At 38.7% G+C, this 24,767-nt stretch overlaps 1 protein-coding gene across 1 annotated transcript in view; it reads left to right on the forward strand.

The window, feature by feature from the left end:
- Nucleotides 1-1,163: 1,163 nt before the first annotated feature.
- LOC116313132 (sodium- and chloride-dependent taurine transporter-like) overlaps nt 1,164-24,767 on the forward strand; it is a 30,629-nt gene continuing 7,025 nt past the window's right edge. Inside the window, exons 1-11 of the mRNA XM_031730707.2 lie at nt 1,164-1,752; nt 11,664-11,893; nt 11,999-12,133; nt 15,623-15,711; nt 16,086-16,231; nt 16,411-16,543; nt 18,010-18,144; nt 18,536-18,639; nt 18,752-18,876; nt 22,997-23,109; nt 24,242-24,379. Of these exons, the coding sequence (XP_031586567.1) occupies nt 11,665-11,893; nt 11,999-12,133; nt 15,623-15,711; nt 16,086-16,231; nt 16,411-16,543; nt 18,010-18,144; nt 18,536-18,639; nt 18,752-18,876; nt 22,997-23,109; nt 24,242-24,379 (1,347 nt within the window). The 5' untranslated portion in view covers nt 1,164-1,752; nt 11,664. The remainder of the gene's footprint in view (nt 1,753-11,663; nt 11,894-11,998; nt 12,134-15,622; nt 15,712-16,085; nt 16,232-16,410; nt 16,544-18,009; nt 18,145-18,535; nt 18,640-18,751; nt 18,877-22,996; nt 23,110-24,241; nt 24,380-24,767) is intronic.

Below are 24,767 nucleotides of genomic sequence, written 5' to 3' on the forward strand. Positions count from 1 at the left end.
AAAGTTTCTGAGAAATTGCACTACCCTTCTTGAAACAACAACATCATGCAAGTTTCAACTTGTCTAATGTTAATGCTCTCACCTTAAAACCCACCCCAAACAAAAAAAAACAAAAAACAATTTTTTGCAAGTTCCAGTTATGAATGAGTCACATCTAAACTCTTGCTTTTTGCAACATATTTGCCATCATATCCAACTTTTCTCATGATGGCTATGTAATGTATAATTGCACTGACCAAAATCAAATCAATTTTTAAAAAATGACCATAAACCAGTTTCCCAGATCAGTGATTACATAAGACTACAGTCTGGATTTAAGTCAGTCCTTCAATAAGGTTAGAGAAAAGAATCGGTCTTCACTGTCAGTTGAGAGTCTACAACAAAAAAAGGTCTCCAGTATTTAAGTCCAATGTTTTTTGGCCCCTCTGTCCACTTCAACATCTGCTCTACACAATCCTTTTGGCCAGTAACACCAAAAGGTGTTGAAAATAAAAAACACGTGTTATTTATTTATTTGTTAATGGCAGGTTAGCCTCAAAACATCAGTTACCAGTAACAACCCTTCAATCACCCTAACCCATTTACCAATATGGATAAAGTATGTAGAGCCATAACCTTATAAATGGACTGGTTCTTATATAGAGCTTTTCTACTTGGAGCACTCAAAGTGCTTTTTAGAGTTTTTTATTTATTTATTTTTTTTATAGTGTACATCAAGATTCTGACGGAAACAGGCAGAATATAGGAAGACAATTATCAGTTCCTTATCAAAACATAGGATTACAAAATAACAGAAACATCTTTTTATTCACAACAAAAACTCTGTCAGGCAAGTTAGTTTCGATTTAGAGTTGAGCTTGACTTGTTTGTGATAACGTTTGTTTTTTTTCTATTGTGAAAATAAAAAAATAAAATGAAATAAATAAATAATAACAATGTGGCTACACATCAAAAAGAGCTAAACCCAAATGCTGCTGAATCTGTGTTACCACAAAAGGTGTTATCTCGTAGAGATCGTTTATTTCCACACGTGCACTTCTTCGCCTGGACTCGGCCGCGTGTTTAAGGGGAAGTGGAACCAATTCAAGAACGCGCTCGACAATCTGAGCGCGTGCTCGTGAGAGGTGGATAAGACATAGACTAAATGGAGAGCTTGGCACTTTAATATTCATTAATGCTGCATGTGATGCTTGTAAACACCAACTTTTTTCTTTTTTTTTGGATGGCCCAACATAACCTTTAAAGGCATGCTGGTTGAAGTAACAATAACTCTAGCAACAAACACACAAAGGAAACAAAGTATAGCCTAATATAGCAACAATTCCTAGATAGGATATGGAAAAATAGCTTAATTTAAACTACTATCATAAATATAATCATAACTACTAGCTAGTGAATGGCTATATTCATTTCCTGATGCTTTGCAAACGCGCAGTTAGCCTTCCAAAAAAAAAAAAAAAAAATCCGATTCTACTGCTGCACTTGAAGGCACCATAGACCTCTCCTGTTGCTCAGAGAGGAGGCAAGCCGGTGATTTTCCACTGCTGCTGCTTCTCTGGTCCCCCAGTTTTAAGAGACAAAGGTCAGGAAGAGAAGCTTATAAATAGGCTTAAATATAGGCTTCCGACGCGTTCAGTCCTCAGTCGCTCTAACGGAATCAAGAGGTCACGGACAAGACGAAACGGACAAGGGACGGCGCTCAAAGGACATTAAAAGGACAAAATAACAGAGGAAAGCACATCAACATTGCAGGTAAAGACAAAATGCACCCTCATTACACACCTACAGAATATTTCACGGAGAGATGACGGTGCATCTTACATGCATTCTCTCTTTCTAAAATATCAAATTACGATTTTTGATGTTTTGACTTATTTCGATTTTGAGTCTGAATGGAAACATTTCTTTTTAAACCCCGAGGAACAGAAAAAAGTTATTGTCCATTTCTAAGTTAAATCCATTGCATGTGTTTCGTTATTATTGCTGGTTTTACTGATGGAAGTGTATACACGAGATGTTCGGGTGAAGATCTGTGAGGAAGCTGTGAGGTAGATTTGGGTGAAGGCTGTTCTCCCCTCGTCGCTGAGCGAGCGTTTAGGAAGGATCACTGGTGGACTTGTGTTATCCAGATGGCTACAGTGTCAGTTTTTATTATTGGAATATGTACAATTATCTGTTTTCATCTGTAGCTTTGTCATCTATGAGATGTAGCGGATTCACACATGTCTACGTCAGATGCTTTTATTTTAGAGGATCTTATTCATTTCTACCATTTGCTTGCTGTATTTATTTATTTATTTTAAATCGTCTTTGTTTAGGATGGCGAGCAGCGGATTTAGTTCTGTTATCTGGTTATTTGCTTTTACAGCCTACGCGAGTCTTACAGTCTTTGTCTCTCTATTATATATACATATATGTCGCTTTATTCTTAGGTCCATGGATATCCACATTATTTAAACCAAATGAGAAATTATATTTTTGGTCTTTTAGGTTTATTATATTGACTTTGTTTCGAATAATTGCGTTGCTGAACTAAAAAAGAAAGGGGAAGTGAGACGAGAAGGCGGAGATGCTCGTTTGTCGCTCTGAAAGCATCGCGCGCTGCTTCCCCTTAAAACGTCTCTCTCTCTCTCTCTCTCTCACTGTCTCGTCCTTTGAGTCTGCTTTTTCTTTCTTTTCTCCTTCGCTTAATTTTGTCTCCGTAACTGCACTATTTGTGACAATGAACGGAAGAATATGCAGAGAAAAACGTAATTTTGTACCTGGCGACTAGCTATATGGAAGGTAAAAGTAGTCATTTCACCGTCGCCAGTAACAAGTGCATGTGCAACGATCATTAGCTTCCTATTGCTATATAATTGTTAGAGTATTAAGAAATGGCGTTTTTCGTCTTTATACGTGAATCTTACGCGCTTCGTTCGGTCTCACATTTATTCACAAGGGGTCGCTACAGTGGATTGCTCAATACCGGGGACCTTTCTTGTGTTAGGTGAATGGGTAAATCACTACACTACAGGGCTCTTAGATGTCTTACAAAGGTTGGAAGAGAATAAAAAGATGATTACTGGCAGCCTCAGTGTGCCTTGGAGGGGTTTGGTTCTGATAACAAGTAGTTCTTTCCTTTTTGGGTTGGTTTCAGAGTTGGAAATTTACCCAGGATTTTTAACTCAGGAAGATGATAAAACCTGGAATGGAATATCTTTCACAAAGAGACCTTTACAAAGCATTTAGGGAACCATACCGAATGGAAAAAAAAAAACTTATCTATGAAGTTATTTATACTATTTGAGTTTGAAATTGGAGATTCAGCCTTGACAGAATTGATTAACAGTTGATAAACAATGTGACATCTCCCACACAGACCATAGATTTCAGTGCAAGGTTAGATTAATAGTGTTTTCTTTTTAATCATTTATAAGTGTCAGTTGCCAGTTCTTGTTAACTTTTAACTATATTTGGTCAGCAGTCTCTTGTGTTTTAGAGCCTGATGACACTAAGTGGAAAATATACTGGTATACAGGGCCAATGTTGGGATTTGACAGAGACATTTCTGTGTGTATTTTCTCTGCTAGCAGCCTTGAGTTTAATCTAATCTTGACTGATGTAGGCAAAAATCTCAATCAACTGACGTCTGCTGGCAAGTGGCTGATTTCAAGGGGCTGTAAAAATTTATGAAAATCAAGAAGTGTTCAGTGGTTCAGTCTGTCAGAATCATATACCCTCATTCACATGTCTTTTTATGAAAGCTGGCAAACTTTGCAGTCAGTTACATGTTTGATGCTGTCATCCGTATCATGTGGGATGAGGGACAGTGGAGCTTTGAACAATGTCAGGAGTGACGTTAATACGGTAGGGTTCGAGTGATAAAGAACGAGAGTGCACATAATGAGCTTAAAATGCCTGCAAAAGACCCCTACGCATGTGACAGTTTATGGGTCTTAACAGACTTAAAAGGCACGTGCCTCCAAAGTCAGTGAGTTTGAGTGCTGAGTTTGATGTGTGAAACTCTCGAATAGCACTGGAAGCTCAGGATCATGTCAGAGCTAGCAAGTTAGCAGGGACTGATCTTTTCAAATTAAGAGAGGTGATGTTTCTGTAGTGAAGTGATTTTGAATTGTGTTGTTCTCTTGGATGGAAAAAATAAGTAAATGACTAAAAAAACATTTCTGTGTGTGGGGGAAACACTGTAACCTGTCCAGAGATGCACTTCTTAGATTTTACGCCACACTATAATGCTTGTCTTTGTCTTTTGTATTTGTGTTTTAATATCTAATCTGCAAGGTATATTTCAATTTTAATATATTTGTTGTATTGTAAATAATAGACATTTATGTAAGTGAAAATGTAGTGGGAATTTGTTGTTCCCTTGTCTGACAAACTACTGCTGAAAGCTGACGTGTCAACCGTAGGCTGTTGCTGTTAAATGATTTATTAAGTCAGTAATCTGAGGTTAATGGAACGTGTGTGTGTGTGTGTGTGTGTGTGTGTGTGTGTGTGTGTGTGTGTGTGTGTGTGTGTGTGTGTGTGTGTGTGTGTGTGTGTGTGTGTGTGTGTGTGTGTGTGTGTGTGTGTGTGTGTGTGTGTGTGTGTGTGTGTGTGTGTGTGTGTGTGTGTGTGTGTGTGTATATTAGTAAAATCTTAGTCATGGTGACAACAGCACTTTTTACAGATTAAATCTGAGAAAGGTGGTGCAAACGTATACCGACGTGGAGAATGAAAATATAAACTGTTGCATTGCATGTGTTGATATCAAACATTTATGATCAGGTGGCCTTGACATCAGTCACGCCGCTCTAAATATTAACCAACTTGAACCAGTAAGCAACATAAATTCACACCATTATGTTAGTTCACTATGAGCTCATTGCTGTTGGAGCTGCCCCATTAATCTTGTATGGCTTTGTACAAATGTGTTGAGGTCTCAGTTTGAACATTTATTTAAAAAGCATTGACAGCTGTGAAAGATCTTATTTATCTTGGCTATTGAAGGTGAAAACGACAACGATAGTGATTAACACCTTATATATTTGTATATCAGGCTGATGAAAATTGCACATGTGCATGCGTTATCATGGTGATTGACTTTAATACATTTCATGCAAGATAACTGACAGAAGATAAAAGATCAGCATCACCTTGTGGCCAACGAACCAGTTTACCAGGAAATGTAGGAATCTTGGATTCTTTTAAAATTTCCAACGGAATGATTAATCAAAACAAGAAATGAAAAGCAAACAAACAAGACACTGAGAAAAAAATTGCATAATATATTCCAGAGAACTTGAACTCAATACTTCTGTAGACTTGATGAAGTTGCAAAAACACCCTCAAGACAAGGGAGATAAGCTAGGGTTTATTGGCTTCTTGTGGTGGCAGGGACCATATCAATAATTACACTCCTGTAAATACTATAATGAGTAAAATAGAGCTTCCAGTGCTATCCCTCAGCCTCCTAGTAGACAAACCTATGGTATCAATTTGAAACTCCTGCATCGCCTTGTTTTCGAGTTATTGCATTCACAAACTTGGGTGTCCGCAGCACCAGTCTGTTGAGGTGACGACAATACCCCATTGGCCTTTTACAGCTGAGGGGTAAAAATGAAAACAACAAAGTTACAATGTAAAGAAAATGATATATTCTCATTGCATGGAGCAGAACTAGACAATCCTTGAGGAAGGAGTGCTTCCATTACAAGATGGGTGTATTCCAATGTGTTGGGAAATTGGCAAGTAAAAGGTCATTAGATATTGAAGTTACAAATGTAAGGATAACATAAACCTGACTCTGAGTGAAAAATATCTGTATCTGCTGGACATGCAATTTTGAATCTGTGAATGAGTTTTCCGTGGCAGCTTCCAAGAAATTTCAAACATTTCTGTTAGTTTCCCACATATTTGATATGAAATGGTTCATGACGAAAGGTTCGGTTAAAACCTTGCATTATTCTTTCATAATAAACCTCAGCTTATCAGGAATCTCTTAATGGTTAAAGCACTTCTTAAAAACCAAAATATGACCAAAGTTTTGGGCAAAACTTGGAAATTACAGAGATACTAAAACAAGCCATAATCTTTAAAGTCCTTGGATGTTTAATTGTTAGATCCATATTTGCAGTATGTGAAGAAATGAAGCTCAGCTCCACTGACCTGTTATAGTTTGTAGAACTAGAGTGGAAAAAAAATGTTAGCAGAACCGACAGTGAGTGTTAACTGTAGCTTGATAAGCCTTTTGGTAACTTTTGATAACTTTCTGTTGCCTCACATGCTCATACTTCTTGTGATTCTTGGTGTTCAAAGAAAAGCCTTTAGTCTCTTTTTTTGGTCCATCAGCCCACCATCTATTTTTGTGTTTGTCTGCATGTGACTCTCACATGCTGTTACCTTCTGTAACATGTTTAATTTTTAGTAACAAATGTGTACACGGACCTCACTGTTTCTTTTTGTGTTCATGTCATTGTGTTTTCAGCTTTCCCCATCCAAGTTAATCTTTAACAGCTTTCAGTCACTCTTTCCTTTGTCCCAATGTTCCACCTATTTCTCACTCTTTTTTTACTCATATTCACTCTCTGTGTTTTGGTTTCTTTTCCTGTCTTTCTTTTACAAGTTTTGTATGATCATTTCTATTTGTCTGAAGTGAAAATGAGAAAAGAGCATCGAGAAATGTCTGCACTTATGCAAAGTGAGGTAGCATTAATGGGGGAAAATTGTAAATAAACAAGAGTGTCTAAAGGAGTGCCTTATAGAAAAGAACCATAGTAAAATTAAGAGGGAAGGTAGCTGTTGGTGGGAAACAACAGAAAATTTGCAAAAAAGGACAAGCTGATTTAAAAAGTGACCCAGGAGGAAAAGGGTGAGTGATTACAAGAAAAGGGGGTGGGGGCAACAGAAGCAAGCTGTGGAAATAAGGGGTGGGGGTAAAGGGTCGAGACTTCTGAAAGGCCCTGTGGGGGTTTGAAACATGAAGGATGTATAATGAAGAAAATGTAGAAAAACTAAAAGCAAAGGAGGTCAACCAAGATGATGAGAAAATGGGAATTGGAAATGGTGGAAAGGCAGAGGACAGCTGGTTTTGTGTAGCATCTCACTGTGTTTGGAAGACTGCTGTTGATTATTTTGTTACTGAAACGTCCAATCTTATCTCTAGTCTTTGGTAAAATATTTGAATCTGTCATCCTTAAGCCCTAAATCCAATAAGTCTATTCACTATTCATAAGCTAATAGGCTCAATGGCCTAAATAGCTCATTTGAAATTAATGAAATATCTAATATTGACATGTTTGTTAAAAGCACAACGTGATGAGCGTGAAAGAAGATGAAATATGGGTGAGGAAAAAAGAAAACAAATATGCAGTGGATGAGTAAAAGACATTTGAGGCAAAAAAAGAGGAGAGTGGATTTAACGGGCAGCTGCAGCCAGCCCAGTGGAAATGTACATCGTCTCAAAATAGGAGAGTGTGTTATGTAAGTACTTTGGGAGTGTAGTAAGTATGTGAAGTCACTGAATGCATATCCAGAGTCTGGGTCCAGTGAGGTCCACCCTCACAAACACCAGCACCAGACAATGGGTCTCTGTTGTCCACAAAACTTTTGGCCTGAACTTTAAATCATCCCACAATTCATAGTGGTTTCCAAGGCCAGTCTAACTCCGTGGGAGTCATGTTATAGGAAATCGTGGAATAGCAACATTCCCGTGAACAGATTGCAGATTGGGTTCAGTCTCCTTGAAATGATGCCTTTTTCTTGGGATGAACCACCTGAGCAGCTAAATCTACAGCTACACATGGTCACCACTCAATTACTTCTATTTTCCACTACTTATCTGGGTCCAAGTCTGTAGTGAAAGCAGACTACACAAGATAGCTTTACCCCTCTGCCACATCATCCATCTCTTCCTGTGAAGTCCTGAAGCACTCCCAGGGCAGACTGAGTACACATCACTTCAGAGTGTTCTCGGTCAGCCCCAGGATTTAAACGCAGTTAATGTGCCTAGAAGATCTAATCTTAGAAGCACCCAGGAAACATTCTCATCAGATGCTGTTTTCCAGTGATGTTCAAGGCGATTCAATGCAGTATGCTGAATCACTAGAATCAGTTAGTTCAAAAGAATTGTTCAACAAATCGTTCAGCTTTGACCGAATTGTACTCACTGGAATTCAGCACAGTAACACAGTAACATTTAGTTAAAGGAGCTAGTGCTAGCGATCATAACGGACGAGCTAAATGCTATTCATATTTCTTGAGATTTTAATGGTTTCCTAGCTCAAAATTGGGGAGTAGTACTAATATGACTGTCAAGTCTTTATTTTTAAAAATTATTTTAAGCTAGTCTGCAATTCCCTCCAAAACATGATAGAGGTGATTCTGGCTGTTTCAGCAACTGACTGTCACTCCGTCTCTTTAAGTGACGGGCCACTTTACATTCACTGTAAAGTACTTAAAGTTACAAATCATTAAACATAGGCCATTCCCCTGCAGCAAAAGGTTGAATCACTTTTGATTTTCTACACGCTTTCCTAATACAAGGAAGTTTGTTCACTGGCCCTGCTGGGAACTTGAAGGTATGTGTTTATCTTCGTATGGCTTTGTAAGTTTAACAACATGATGAATTGGATCAGAAAACAATGGCCTTCCTGTCAGTGTATTCCTGTGAACAAATGACTTAAAACACTTGGTGAGCAAGTTTATTCCTGCATGTTCACCTGCACCTGACTGGGGACAAAAGAAGGTCATTTCAGGATATAATTCTGTTCACCTCACAAGTTGAACTCCTTGCACAAAGCTCACTAGATTGTACTACATATATGCTATGTACAATGTGTTAGGCCGTCCATTATACTTTACACGTCCACAAGACTGTTAGCGCCCCCAAAAGCTTAATCATCAAATGGTCAAAGTACCTATGTACCTGCCAATTTTGGGGAATTTTAGAATACATCAACTGCACATATGCCATTTTCCCTTGTTTTTTAGCATGTTGTTGATACTAGAAGTGCCCGATTTGTCAAAATGTTTTATTACTGGATGATTCCCAACTACTACACTAGTAATTTCCAAAAGAACTGGTAGTACACAGTATATCCCAGCTCAACATTTTAATCTTGTTGTGCTTTTCTTTTTATGTATTTGATTTACCTTCACACTAGCTATTTTAGGCAAATGGCTTCACTCCTGGAGTCAATTTATTCAGGTTATTGCATTAATTCCTGTGATGCTGCAACACAACAGAGCACATTGCAGTATCACGTGAATTCCTCTTTTGTCTACTAGCTGGTTTCCTTTTCAATGTAATATCTTAATCCAAATATATACAGGTATAATGTCACATATCTAGTGCTGTTAAGGGTCCTTTGTCTCTCCTAGCAGGAAGTCACTCACAGAATATATGCACAAAAAGCCAGTTCTCTCCTCTAGCATTACTCATTATCTTACTATAGGAAGTTATTCATGAAGATAAATATGTGTCACTAACTGTGAAATCATTAACTTGTTTGAAATGAGAGATGGTATTGTACAGGGCTGTTTGTACTTAGTCAACCAAATATTGGCAGAAAAAGCTAGTATTTAGGCATGAGCAGCTTTTTTCCCAATTCTACCGTGGTTGAAGATATCTGCTGATGCCAAACACCAATAAACTTGTCTTAAATTAACAAGAGGCTAGGAATGATCCTTTATGTGCCTGATTTAATCATTGATTTACTAACTTATTTCCATTAGTCAGTTTGTGTTCATTAGAAGATTTGTAGGCTACTGCTTAATGCTGCTATTAATTAACACAGTAGTTTCTCCTTTTGTTTCAGTGTGAGTGTGCCTCCCTTTAGTTCTAGTCACACACACAAATAATCTTAGGTTTCTCTTCAGACTTCATAGCTTTTGCGGCTTAGCGATCTATAAGCCACTCAGATAACAGATAACTCTTGCTGGGGTGAATTTTTACCCACCTTAGTGTATATCAATGTGTTACAAGCATTCACCCATCAATATAGTTAACAGATAATCAAAAACAGTGTTTCTTACCTGTTGGCTGGTGCCGGCAACGTCCCATGAAGGAGTGGTGGCCATCCTTAACCAAAATGCTCATTTTTAACTAGTAACAAACCCCCCAAATTAATTTGAAGCTGATTTTTTTTTTTTCTCCAAACAACGATATATTATATGAAAACAAATAATTTATTCAAAATAAAATGTATTCTTTTCATTAGTTTTTTTTATATCAAAACTTAGAATTTCAGTTTCAAATCACTTTTTCAAATGAATAAAACATTTGATCCTGATTTAGCTTCATAGACAGGTGAGATGAAATGATATCAGTGATGCTGGCATCAACGCCTTATTCTGCAATAAAAGCCTCTAAAGAATTGTTACACTGAACATGACAACAGTTCATGTCCAATCACCTGACCACAGTTTGTGTCCAATTTAGAAACAAATTCAAACAAAAAAGCTGTAGGTGCAACTAAAGTGAAATACTTCCATGCTGTATCTGATTCAAACATAAGAATGATGCATTCTGACTAACATTCCTGGGTCTGGTAGAGGCAAGGGGGGGAAAAAACCCCCAACAACTTTAATTTAAATGTCCAGGTAAATAAAAAATGGAAACAAAGCCTGTATCTGCAGATAGCCACGGAAAAGTAGTCTTGCCCTCAGTTTTACCTTCTGTAAATATCATCCTGAAAGACACACTAAGAATGAAAGATAAAGACAAAGAACTAGAGGGTGCAGCAACCTAGCACATGGAAAGAGGGATGTGACATTTTCCACAGTGACAGACATCAGCTGACTACTAAGTATGTCAGTCTCTTCCCTGACTGTCTTTGTGTCCCTCATTGTCATTGCTGAATGGAAATTTACAGCTACAGTTGTGTCATCGTAACCCTTAATGTTCAGCCAATCACAGCGCCATATTAAATAGTTTCAATGAGGAAGTGCCAAAGAAGGAAGACTGTAGTTTTACTGTTTCATCTTAAACGCATAACCATATATTCAAATCTTTTTATCTTGACTCTGATCAGTTTTAGCTTTCATCTGAACAAAATGCATTCAAATTGAACTGTTTATTTTAACCAGCTGCTTTTCTCATGTGCTATTTAGTAATAAGGATTAGGCAACAAAACCTCTCGGTGAGCATTCAAAAAAATGACACGCGGTTCTTTTGGGGGGTTTTTTGTCAGTTATCAGTTCCATGTATCCACCAGATAATTTGTATGCACTTATTTACATGACCACAGTTGGTCTACTACATTTTTTTGTGGTCATTTTCTTATTAGAACTGACAAAAATGGAGGATGCCTAACCTGTTGGTTTATGAATGGGTGCATAACCTGCTGGTAATGCCTGTGGGAGTGATTACAACTGATAATAGCCATTCAGTGGGATGGTTTCTGAAGCAGATGATAATTTTACAACTTCCTGAATCTTAAGCAACTGTTAAGCAGTTTCCCTGCCTCAACTAATGCGTTTAGTCTCACAGTTCTTTGTCTCCAGTTCAGTCCCTCGCCACAACTGAAAAAATCAGTCTCAATCGTTCAGTAAAAATGCAGTGCATTCATGAAAGAAGGCACCAAAAAGATCATATATATTTTTTAATTATTATGCATATTTTTTTATTGTTTTTCATGAATGCAACTCTGACTTGATCTCTTCTTTGTCTTCTGTTTCAATAGAATGGCTCAAAAAGAGAAACTTCAGTGTCTGAAAGACTTCCATAAGGACACTCTGAAACCATCTCCTGGTAAGAGTCCTGGCACCCGGCCTGAAGATGAAGCAGAGGGCAAGCACCCCCAGCGAGAGAAGTGGGCCAGCAAGCTGGACTTTGTTCTGTCTGTTGCTGGTGGTTTTGTTGGTTTGGGGAATGTCTGGCGTTTCCCATACCTCTGCTATAAAAATGGTGGAGGTAAGGCTTTCAAATGCTGCAACAATTTATGAACATGGGCATATCCAGAGAACTCATGGGGGTAATATTTTTAGGTTAATGGTTTCCCTTGTGTTCCCCATCTAGGTGCATTTCTCATCCCCTACTTCATTTTCCTGTTTGGTGGAGGTTTGCCAGTCTTCTTCCTGGAGGTCGCCCTGGGTCAGTTCACCTCTGAGGGTGGCATTACCTGCTGGGAGAAGCTCTGTCCCATCTTTACTGGTATGTAGTCCCTAATTAGATCCTCCCTGCACAAATAATGAGCTATTTCTTAGGAATCACATTATAGGTGCCCACGATATCAGTTCTAAAATAAAGAAACTGGAGATTATGGTGGTGGTTAGATGGAGTATTCACCCTAATTAACTCTGTCTCGGCTGTAACTTGTCTCATGAGGGCTTTCCTCATGGAAACCCATTACTTACTGCTGTTGAATCAGTAATTTCAGACACATCACCATAACTATTTCATTGAAATCTTATTTATTATAATGCTCATAAAATTCCAGTTATTGACTTAAAAAAAACTTTGTTTCCATGCACCTGCGCTTGTACCTGTACCTGTGACTTCAGCTTCACTCACTTCGCCTTCTTTTGATAGCCCACCAATTTAACTGAGTGCAGAGTACAGGCTTTCCATATCCAATCCGAGACTTTGAATTTTTCCAGACCTCTGTTTTTTCCACTGAGAAATGGCTGTGTAACATAAGGCTGAGTCACACCAGGTTTTCATCCAATCAAGCTGCTGAGACTTTACCCTGCAGCCGTTACCAGGCAGCCAAGCCTGCACTGGTACACCAACATACTGAGGACTCTATTGTGCTTTAACCTTCTCTGGCTCACACCTGCCAAGATGCATTTCTTCAGTGTACTCTGACAGTTCCTCTGTAGTTATTTATTTCTACTTTACTGAGCTCAACTTTTTTTTTTTTTTTTTTTAATTCTAACCTCTTCTTTCTCCTCCTGTTATTAAATGTCTGTCATATTATTTTTCCCTCCTCCCTCTTATCTTCTGTCCTGGGCATCTCCACTTCCCCGTCTTCATTTCATTCACTGTTCTTCTCACCTCCCCCTCTCCTCCTGTTCACTACCAGCCAAATAAGGTTAATGTATTCCTCCCTGTCTGTTCTGTTCTGAATAGTCATTTTTTAAAATCTTTTTGTAATATTTATACTGCTCCATCTTCAGCAGTTGCACATTAACAGTCATTATTTCTCAAACGCATTTCTGGATTTAGTTCAGAGCTATAAACACATTCATTTCTTTCTTATGATCTTAATTATTTACTTGTCCTGCTATTCTCGCTTTCACATAAATACACAATCTTTCTTATTTTCAGACACATTATCCTCTTGCAGTCTTGTACATGGATATCAAAGACGCACACAGACACATACACAATCTCTCAAGACAGTGTACAGAGTGTCCTGAATCACACGTTGTTATGGGAACAGCGCAGCAACACATCAGAGAGATGATGAGAGAGCGAGAGGGGGAAAAAAGCAGAGCACAGATCTGAGGACCAGACAGATGGATTGACAAAAAACAGGAAAAGGTGGAGAGGGATTTAACAGAGGAGAGAGGTTTGAATGGAGAAGAGCAGAGAGAGTGAGGGGATTAAAGGAAGATAGGGGGGGGGGAAGGGGGGGAAAACAAAGCAAAAGCAAATGACAAAACAGAGGATATGAGTGAAACAGAAGCGAAAGGTCTATACTACAAGACTTAGAAAAAATAAAAAGGACATTATCAACAAGGGGAAAATAACAAGGGGAGGAAATCCAAGCAAAAAATTATCAAATATAATTTGGACTTACTGGTATTTGTTGTTGCAATATATGATATTGTGGGTTTAAAGTGAAATGTGGTGTGATTAGCTTGGATTCAGAAATTTGAACTGTTGTTGGCATTTTTTGGCTTTAAGACCAAAGACAGGCCTTAAGCAGATAGTATTAGATGGTATTAGATGGTAGCGGATAGTATTAGTAAGGAATAGAAAAACAGCAAGAACTATAGACCGTATCTCGCAGTCTTACACAAATAACACTGCTACTGTGTAAACTGAAAATTATGAGGGCTTGAAGAATAAAACTGTCATTGCGTTGTTGTGGCTAAACAGAACATGAACGCAATGTCAGTGAGGGTAAACAAAATTACAACTTGGCCTTATTTGATTTGAAACAAAGCTTGGTAAAACACATATGGGCGCCAACGTTGCGAAATATATATGTTATTCATAAAATAAGGTCTTCTAAGGTCAGCAGATGAGCGCAAGATGTGACGTCATGGAGGAGGGCACAGCTCTTTGTTTGATTTGCAGCGTACCATGTGATCCAAGACAGAGTGGGTGTGTGTGTTTGAGCATGTGCATGTCTGTGTTTTTTAGACATGTAGGGGTTATGATGTTGCCAATTAGTTCAGTGATTAAAAGAACATGAAACAATGTTAAAATATTCCATGCATTCATTAGCACACTAACACACACAGGCACAGACACAGATGGCAAATGAGAATTTAGTCAGGCAGTTCACAACACCAGCACACACGCGCATGCACACGCACACACAGAAGGCCAGTGACGTTGAAGGACATTAATTTGTATGAGTGGCCTCAGTCAGCTGTGTGTACAAAAGCATACAAAGCTTTTTCTGATATACTTATGAGGACCATCGGTGACCTCTAAACTAAAACCTAATCCATGTCCAAATCTTGGTCCAAATCCCAGTTTCAACATCTGTTCTCATCTGAAGTAAGGGTTGGGGTTTTTCTTCCCTTTCTTCCCTCCTATGTGCACACAGGAGTACACACAGGAGTGCACACAGGAGTGCAGGAGTGCACACACAACTCATGTGTTTACCACCAGCTTATTCAAGTCATTCAAGGCCAGTACTGATGCATGTTTAAGATCAGTCTTAGCTGATCTTAAACATGTTAGATGTACTATAATTAAAACTGAAGGTTAAAAAAGAAATAAACGATTGCTTCAGACCTTGAATTGGGTAAATGTTGTCCTGTACTTTGTGATATCATTTATAAGGACTAGCTATTTTGTAAAAATTGGATTGGATACTGCTGACTTTTCAGCAGTTGTACAAAATCTTGCAGTTTGCACTGTAAATTCTGTTAAGCGAATGTAACACAAACAAAGAGCAGAAAACCATTAAAAACAGGAAGTATCACTGAAACTCAAACTTGTCAGGATGCGATGACTGGCTTGTAGGAATCGTTTTATCTGGTGGCTTGAAATCCAAGTTCGCAATTTTTAGTTGTATCCTTTTTTTTTTTTTTTTTTTACATTTTAAAACTATTTTTAAAAAAGTGGGTCATATATACAACCACTGCCATCTTGTGCTTTACACAAATTTCCCATAGAGTTTTGCATAGGATTCAAATGTTTGTTTGTTTTTCTCAACTTTTTTCGAACATCTGTGCCACTGGTCTCATCGTCTTTCATGGCCAATCAAACTTTAGCATTAAACCTCTTCCTCTTATACAAGAAAACAGTGCGTTGAAAATTGTGGGGCTTTGGAAGGAAGTTTAAACAATGACTAAAATATCATGTCTTATATAAGTTGACGCCCAAGAAAATGCTGATCTTGAAATTGTTGTATATTATTTCAGAAAAAAGTAATATAACTAATAATTATTAACAGTGATTTAATAGTTTGATGACCCACATCTTGTTTAATCCCCTGAACCTCTCTATTCTCTCTAGGCATTGGTTATGCTTCCATTGTGATTGTGTCCCTGCTGAATATCTACTACATTGTCATCCTGGCCTGGGGCCTCTACTACCTGTTCCAGGTAGGTTTGAGGGGGGAAAAAGACAGCTGTTGAATATTCTATTTCATTTCATTTTCCACCTGTGTCAGTCATGTATTATTTACAATGGAGATAGGTGAGGTTTTACATCAGGGTAGTGTAATCTGATTCTTGTTAATTTAACTACCAGCTAACTGCCATGTAAGTTTTGTCTAAACTTAAGCTTTTCAGGGGACACATTCAACAATAGCTGTACAAAGAAATGACTTGCCTGCTATCAGAACATGAATATAGTTGTTATTATTATTATTATTATTATTATTATTATTATTATTATTATTATTATCATTATTATTATTAATAGTAATAATGCAGTTGTCATAATTTATCTCATATATTTTTTTTTTATATTCCAGTGTTTTCAGCCTGAGCTGCCCTGGGCCAAGTGCAATCAGCCCTGGAACACTGATCATTGCATTGAGGACACCTACCGCAAGAACAAAACCTTCTGGGTGGCTGCCAACGCCTCCAACTTCACCTCCCCCGTCACCGAGTTCTGGGAGTAAGTTACATAAAACCACACACACCTGCACACTTGCATAACCGCAAACAATTGTGCATTCTTTGTCATGTGAAAGTTCAGTCAAGGTGAGGTAGAAAGTCAGCAGTGAAACCTGGAGCTTGCAGACACACACCTACAGAGGACTATTTATTTATTTACCCATTTATTTATTGTTACAGGCGCAATGTACTCGGTATCTCCAGTGGTATAGATGAGATCGGCCCTATTAAATGGGACCTGGCCCTGTGTTTACTGCTCGTGTGGGTCATCTGCTTTTTCTGCATCTGGAAGGGCATCAAATCCACTGGAAAGGTAAATATCCTGTAGTGTCTCGTGTTCATTGCTTCGTCACTTCTTTATTCCTCTTAGAATATAGGGGCTGGGTTTTTTCAGGACATTAACTTCAGTTAACATCCAAGACATGGTCATGCTCATCTGATTTTTTTTTTTTTTTTTTTTTTTTTTTCCTCCCCTCTGTGGTCTGACCAGAAGAACAATTTGTAATGTTTACATTTCCTTGTGTAAATACAAAAATAAGATCAAAGGTTTTCAAACTAAACAAAGGCAATTATGGGTGACATAATTCATATGTTTTAAATGTTACAATATTACTACGTAATACACTGCTGTGTGCAGAATTTAGTCCATAGTGACTAAAAGAGGACAAACGAGTTGTAACACAATTTCTTGTTGCTTGACACATCACTACGGATTTTTCTCTGATAAATTGATATTGGGTGCTTCTATGCATCAAGAAATTACCTAATAATTTGTAGATTGCAATTGTTTTATTACTAAATATAATATCTACAGTGAAGAGCCACTCGTGTTATAACGTGTATGCCCCTGCTTGTGCTACAACAATGTCTTTGGCCTTTTGAGACAGAAGTTCTCCTGTTCTTTACAGGTACTGAGACATTTGCAGCAAATCTGTAGAGTGTGAGGGGGGCTTCACAGGTTACACTAGTATGCTACACAGATGCCTGGTCAAAAGGTCTAAGAAGTTTGGACAACAAGTCAATGCCATGAGCATTTTGGCATTTTGCCCAAACCCTTCTTGAACTCTTGCTGCTGAGATGCTTTGACCCTGTTGTCTAGACATCTTAATTTGGCCCTTGTCACAGCTGCTGAAATTTTATGCTTGCCAGTTTTCCCAAATCCAACATCAATTTAAAAAAATGACAGTTCACTTCCAGCCTAATATATCCTTGACAAGTGAAAACTGTCTGTTTTATAAATTGGTATTTTCTCGACATTTTTCTATAGTATTGCAGGATAAATGTAATATTGGGTATTTCAATATAGGGAACATTTCAGACCACGTTAAATTGCTGCTACAGTAACAGCAGCAACAGCTTGCTCCAAGACCAAAGGCAATCAATCCCAGACTGCTCTTTTATAGCCCTAACACACTTTATTGATTGCACTGACCTGATTGATACTTTCTAGTTGATCCAAGATGTAATTCTTGTATTATTGTCACTCCTGCAAGGCCAAGTGTGGTCACGGTTTTCCACATAAGAGATACTGGTACACCGCTATTGATTTAAGGGACCGCCTGTGGTCTGTTGTTCAAAATTTTCCCAAGTTCACACATTGATCAAACCCATTATCTGTAATAAAGCCAGAGTATCAGCTAGCTGGCAAAATAAAACTACTGTGGATAAAGATTTGATAAGCTAATATATTGACTGTAAAATAATTCAAACTGGATCATTTAGACTTTGTTTCCAAAATGTGTGACCTTGCTTTTCTGTACCTGTGGTTTCCCCTTATAGGTGGTCTATATCACAGCCACGTTCCCTTTTGTCATGCTCATTGTGCTTTTGATCCGTGGTGTGACACTGCCAGGTGCTACTGCAGGCATCAAATTCTACCTGTATCCTGACCTCGCTCGCCTGAAGGACCCAGAGGTAGGTGTTAACCTGAGGCGCATGAGCAAGAAAACACTGTTATGGCTTTCCTTCACTAGTTTGACCACATACCTGTCTGGCTGCTCATACAGAAAAGAACCAAATTTAAATTCAAAATTGTTGAATTCATAAAAATGGAACATGTGGTTTAAAAGAAAATAAGGCAGCAATAATATAATCACTCTTGTCTTTTTTTTTTTTTGGTTGAATTGCAGCAAAACACATGCCTGCACACTGATTTGTAAAATGTGGCAAAAGAAAAGCCAAAAAAGGTTTTTCATAAACAACCGGAAACAGAGTTTTATCCCACTCGCTTCACTGTACAAAATCCCCCTAAATTCCCCCTCATCAGCAGGCCTCAGCCTTTTTGTCCCCACTTCCTTTTTGGTAGGTGTGGATTGATGCTGGCACCCAGATCTTCTTCTCCTATGCCATCTGTTTGGGTGCCATGACGTCCTTGGGGAGCTACAACAAGTACAAATACAACTGCTACAGGTGAGGCATTAGTTTTCAGTGAGGGGGTTAGCGATAGGGGAGAGAGGGGGGGGCTAAAGGGATCCTTGTGTGTTCATTAACAAATCCTCCTCATGACATATGTGTGACATAGGGACTGTTTGCTGCTGGGAGCCCTCAACAGTGGTACCAGTTTTGTGTCTGGCTTCGCAATATTTTCCGTCCTGGGCTTCATGGCACAAGAGCAAGGGGTGGACATTGCTGATGTGGCAGAGTCAGGTACGAGGGTTCTGTAAAGGCGGCAGTGATGGTGGGCGCTGCTTCCTGGTTAACAAATAAAACAATAGCAATTATGAAGAAAAACAGCAACGAAACCTGAGTGAGAATTCGACTACACGTCCAGTTTCGAACTGAGTTGAAATTTGGAATTGAATGGATTCGCTGATTGATCTCAAATGACGGCATCAGAATATGAAAGCTTCCGAAATCAAACACTCCTTGACAAAAAGCAGAAATATTGACTTGATTTGTTAGCGCTCATTCGAACGAAACAAGTTGGGGCTGAGAGACGCATTTGAGACTCGATTGTGCTTTTTTTTTAGACACGCGTTGAAAAGTGTAGTGGAGTACACTTAGAATTAGCTGTGTCATATTGTACATGGATCTTGTGCCAACGAGGTATAGTTCTGAATTGCTCCTTTTGTGTACACGAGAGATTCCTGCCACCATTATTGTGGTTCCTTTCTTTTGCGTGACATCGGCATATGTGGTTCTTGATTCTTTCTATTATTTATTGTTTTTAATCATGGTAGCTAGAGCCAGCACCTTTTATCTGTTTTGTTTTGTTTTTTTCCTGTCCAATCATGTTGTCCATGTAAGACAAAGTCATGCATTCAAAACAAAATTATCAGTATATTTTAGGGTAAAAGAAAAAGAGTAGTTGTTTTCACGGCATCGTGAGATTGAGATACAGTGGCTTGCAAAAGTATTCGGTCCCCTTGAACTTTCCCACATTTTGTCACATTACAGCCGCAAACATGAATCAATTTTATTGGAATTCCACGTGAAAGACCAATACAAAGTGGTGCACACATGAGAAGTGGAACAAAAATCATACATGATTCCAAACATTTTTTACAAATAAATAACTGCAAAGTGGGGTGTGCGTAATTATTCAGCCCCCTTTGGTCTGAGTGCAGTCAGTTGCCCATAGACATTGCCTGATGAGTGCTACTGACTAAATAGAGTGCACCTGTGTGTAATCTAATGTCAGTACAAATACAGCTGCTCTGTGACGGCCTCAGAGGTTGTCTAAGAGAATATTGGGAGCAACAACACCATGAAGTCCAAAGAACACACCAGACAGGTCAGGGATAAAGTTACTGAGAAATTTAAAGCAGGCTTAGGCTACAAAAAGATTTCCCAAGCCTTGAACATCCCACGGAGCACTGTTCAAGCGATCATTCAGAAATAGGAGTATGGCACAACTGGAAACCTACCAAGACAAGGCCGTCCACCTAAACTCACAGGCCGAACAAGGAGAGCGCTGATCAGAAATGCAGCCAAGAGGCCCATGGTGACTCTGGACGAGCTGCAGAGATCTACAGCTCAGGTGGGGAATCTGTCCATAGGACAACTATTAGTCGTGCACTGCACAAAGTTGGCCTTTATGGAAGAGTGGCAAGAAGAAAGCTATTGTTAACAGAAAACCATAAGAAGTCCGTTTGCAGTTTGCCACAAGCCATGTGGGGACACAGCAAACATGTGGAAGAAGGTGCTCTGGTCAGATGAGACCAAAATGGAACTTTTGGCCAAAATGCAAAAAAGCTATGTGTGGCGGAAAACTAACACTGCACATCACTCTGAACACACCATCCCCACTGTCAAATATGGTGGTGGCAGCATCATGCTCTGGGGGTGCTTCTCTTCAGCAGGGACAGGGAAGCTGGTCAGAGTTGATGGGAAGATGGATGGAGCCAAATACAGGGCAGTCTCGGAAGAAAACCTCTTGGAGTCTGCAAAAGACTTGAGACTGGGGCAGAGGTTCACCTTCCAGCAGGACAACGACCCTAAACATAAAGCCAGGGCAACAATGGAATGGTTTAAAACAAAACATATCCATGTGTTAGAATGGCCCAGTCAAAGTCCAGATCTAAATCCAATCGAGAATCTGTGGCAAGATCTGAAAACTGCTGTTCACAAACGCTGTCCATCTAATCTGACTGAGCTGTTTTGCAAAGAAGAATGGGCAAGGATTTCAGTCTCTAGATGTGCAAAGCTGGTAGAGACATACCCTAAAAGACTGGCCGCTGTAATTGCATCAAAAGGTGGTTCTACAAAGTATTGACTCAGGGGGCTGAATAATTACGCACACCCCACTTTTCAGTTATTTATTTGTAAAAAATGTTTGGAATCATGTATGATTTTCATTCCACTTCTCACGTGTACACCACTTTGTATTGGTCTTTCACGTGGAATTCCAATAAAATTGATTCATGTTTGTGGCTGTAATGTGACAAAATGTGGGAAAGTTCAAGGGGGCCGAATACTTTTGCAAGCCACTGTAGTTTGGAAAATGGCTTTGAGGGAATTGTAAGTGCTGACATCTATTCAAAGGAAGTGTAGTTTTCAGACAGAATCACAGGATTTAAGTTAAAAGCAGATGTGCAAAGGTATAAGTCACCCTCAAATGTGTTGGCACATGAAACTTTGTCAGATGAGTCACAAACTTGAAATCTATACTAATATTTGTTTCTTCTGGTATATCATCATCAAATGCTCTGATCTTCATCTCTGCCCCATGATCAACCAAGAAAAAAAAAACTTAGCTTTGAGTCTGCTAATGTCAAAAAAAAGAGAAACTGTCCTTGCTGCCAGCCCAGTTTATATACACTTAGAGTGGCAACTTATTGGTGGGGTGTGCAGAACTGTCAGAGATCAATGTTGTTTGGTGAGTGGGCTGATGCTCCACAGGGATCTAGAATAGAAGTGTTGGTCAGAGGAATTGAGTTGAGCACCCTGCATATCATGGTTATCAGCTTGGTTTTCATGCCTTAGAAAGTCTGTCCATGTTTGTGGGTCTACAAACACGGAAGGCTACGTAGACAGCAGAATATAATAAGTATTGGAACATCTGCATGCTCATCAAGCCAACTCAGGCAAGCAGGTTATGAAAAGTCCAAAATCATCAGAAGTAAGTCTGCCTTAACTGCAAATGCTTGAATGTTTTGTGCACGACAGAATGTGCTGACTCAATACTCAAAGAATACTGTGGTTTTCACAGTAGAATGTAAGCACACATGACATGGCATTCAAATGCAGCTTTGGAAGCATTTGTAGTAATGACTGATCGAACAATTTCATTGAGTTAGAATATGTTAGTTTCAGGTATGGAAAAGGTGTTTTGTTTTTTTCTTTTTTTTCTTGCTTTCTTTGTTTTTTTTGAGTCAACGCGGTGTTTGGTTGGATGCCTCATCATAATTTGCTACAAAAAATGGAACATATTGACACATCTTGTTATCAGCTGCAATGCTGATTCGCTGTTATGGCTGCTTCCCTGTTCCTTGACTTCTGTTTTATAGTTCCCGATGTAGCAAGTCAAATAAGACCTCATAAAAACAAAAAAAAGAAACTACAGAAAAAAAGAACATGTTTGCTCTTTATCTGACCACTCATTTTGCATCTGCTGCTGTTTTGCATTGGTCCTTTTGCATTCCTTATAGAAAGGGTCATCCTAATTCCAGTCAGGAATGCAAAATGGCTTGGGTGAATTTGTTGATCCGTCTTTAGCAGTTGAGGTTACATTTTGCATAGAATTGCTGCAGTGTTGTGGTGTTGTATGGACTTTTTGGTAACTTTATTCCACATAACCCATGTACCAGTTTTATTCCATTACATAATGTACATGCATCCATTTACTGAATGCTTTACAAGTTATCTCATGATTTACTTACTTCCACAGAGCTGCAGCTACATTATACTAAAGTGTGCATTTAATGTCATACTCTACCTGTATTTATTTTCTGTTTGCCTTTTATTGTAAGAATTCAGTGTAATACGTCATCGTTAATGATACGAAACTGTGCTGTGTTGAGTGTATACAGTTTGTAGTGTGCCATAATGTGTTGCTCATAAGAGGTAAGTATGTGTATTACATATACTTTCGTGTTAGTATATATTAGCTATATACAAAGTCATAAAACCAAAGTAAATAATTGTTCCCAACATTGTAGCCAGTTTTTTATGGTGTGTTCGTATCCTGTTCTGCGTCTCCATTGTTTGGGGCTTCTTTTTCTCCCCCATAGGGATGCAGATCAGACGAGTTTATCATATGGTTCTAATGTTGCCTTACCCCCTTACCCTTCTTTCTGCTCTTACCCCCTTCCCCTCTCCTCCGCAGGTCCAGGCCTGGCTTTCATTGCCTACCCTAAAGCTGTAACCATGATGCCTGTTCCTACACTCTGGGCAATCCTCTTCTTCATTATGCTGCTGCTGCTTGGCCTCGACAGTCAGGTTAGAGGAAAAACAAACTTTCACACATGGGTGACTGTTGGCGCTTCAGGAGGTTCGCCATAAAAGGAAATGCTGATGACACTTACAGGCGTCAGCTATTTTTAAGGTTCCCATAAGCAAAACATTTGACTGCTCATTGGCCAACCACAGAACCAAGTGTGTGAAGAAGCCTGTGCACAAATACAGTAGTGTTTGAAAAGGGCTTTTGCTGGGTATTTGGTGCTTTAAAGTGTCTGTTTCTGTGCATAAAAATAGACACAAAAAGTCATCAGATAGTATTCATTAATAGGCGAAATAGAGAATCATTAGAGTCCATTAGAGAACGACAACTGGAAAAAGATTTATTTAAGATTATGTTACAAATTCAGGAGAAACTGTTAAAAAACGCAACGTTACATGACACAAATATTACACTTTCAAGGTCATTTTTCTTTGAACCTTTGCACCACTCTAAACCACTCTGCAACAATCTTTATTATCAACAGACCCAGAACTTCTTTAACACCAATAAAACATATGCATTCATGTGTATATATCCTTGCTATTGACCCCCTGTTGAGGTAGGCTATGATGCACATTTTAGTTGATGATTTTCTTTCTTTTTTTTTTTTTTAAATGTTAAAAATTTTTATTTTTCCTTTCCATATTCATCGTTATCATTATAATTTTCTTTGTTGTTTTTGTTTTTACCAAAGCCACAGGGAGCTACTGCACATAAGCCAGAGCTGCATTCAGCTATGGAGTGACCCAAAAATGTATTTCTTATCCATGCCCTATAAGTGGGTGCACGATAGCACAGTGGCACACACTGCTACTGAGGCCATTTGTGATTGAATATTCTCCTTTAGATTCATTAGGGCATTACAGTAGAAATACTTCTGCTTTTTACCTGAGTTCTGAGCTTAGACACTTCACACGTTGTACCACAATTTAAAAGAACCAACCAAAACAACTCAACTTCACCCACTCGTTAAAATGGCCACTGACTTGTTTGTTTGAAATTTTACATAGCCACATCACATAGTGCTGCCAAATCTCAGCAATGAAAGTTGCACTGAAATATTTTGGATACTCATTAAGTGCATTTATCCTTTTTTGATTAATGCCATTGTATCTCTCTGTTCCCCTGCAGTTTGTGGAGGTGGAAGGGCAGATCACATCACTGGTGGATCTGTATCCGTCCTTCCTAAGGAAGGGTTACCGCAGAGAGGTCTTCATCGCTATTATCTGCTGCATCAGCTACGTGCTTGGACTTACCATGGTTACCAAGGTAACAACACAATGGAAAGTGAACACAAAAGAAAACACCAGCAATCATGGCCAGAGCACTTTTAGAGCACTTAGAATCAGTGTAATCATTAGAAAATTAGAAAACAGTCAAACTCTGATGTGCTGTGAATCACAAAAACAGTACTCGAACAAAAATGAATCACTCTGCAGTATTTCTCCACATGTTCACTACACCCACTGATAATTGCATATATATACTGTGGTTGCTGACCTCATTTCAGGCTCCATCTCCCAACTCAATACTCCAGGAAAAACAGTGTTCAGACAGCTATTAGTGTCGATCCCAAAAGAGATGACAGGGGGCTATTTATACTGTCAAGTCATGAGAACTTCCCTTCCCTCGTTTGATATTAATAGATACAGTAGAC

The sequence above is a fragment of the Oreochromis aureus genome, linkage group 5 (assembly GCF_013358895.1).
Source record: "Oreochromis aureus strain Israel breed Guangdong linkage group 5, ZZ_aureus, whole genome shotgun sequence".
Taxonomy (NCBI): Eukaryota; Metazoa; Chordata; class Actinopteri; order Cichliformes; family Cichlidae; genus Oreochromis; species Oreochromis aureus.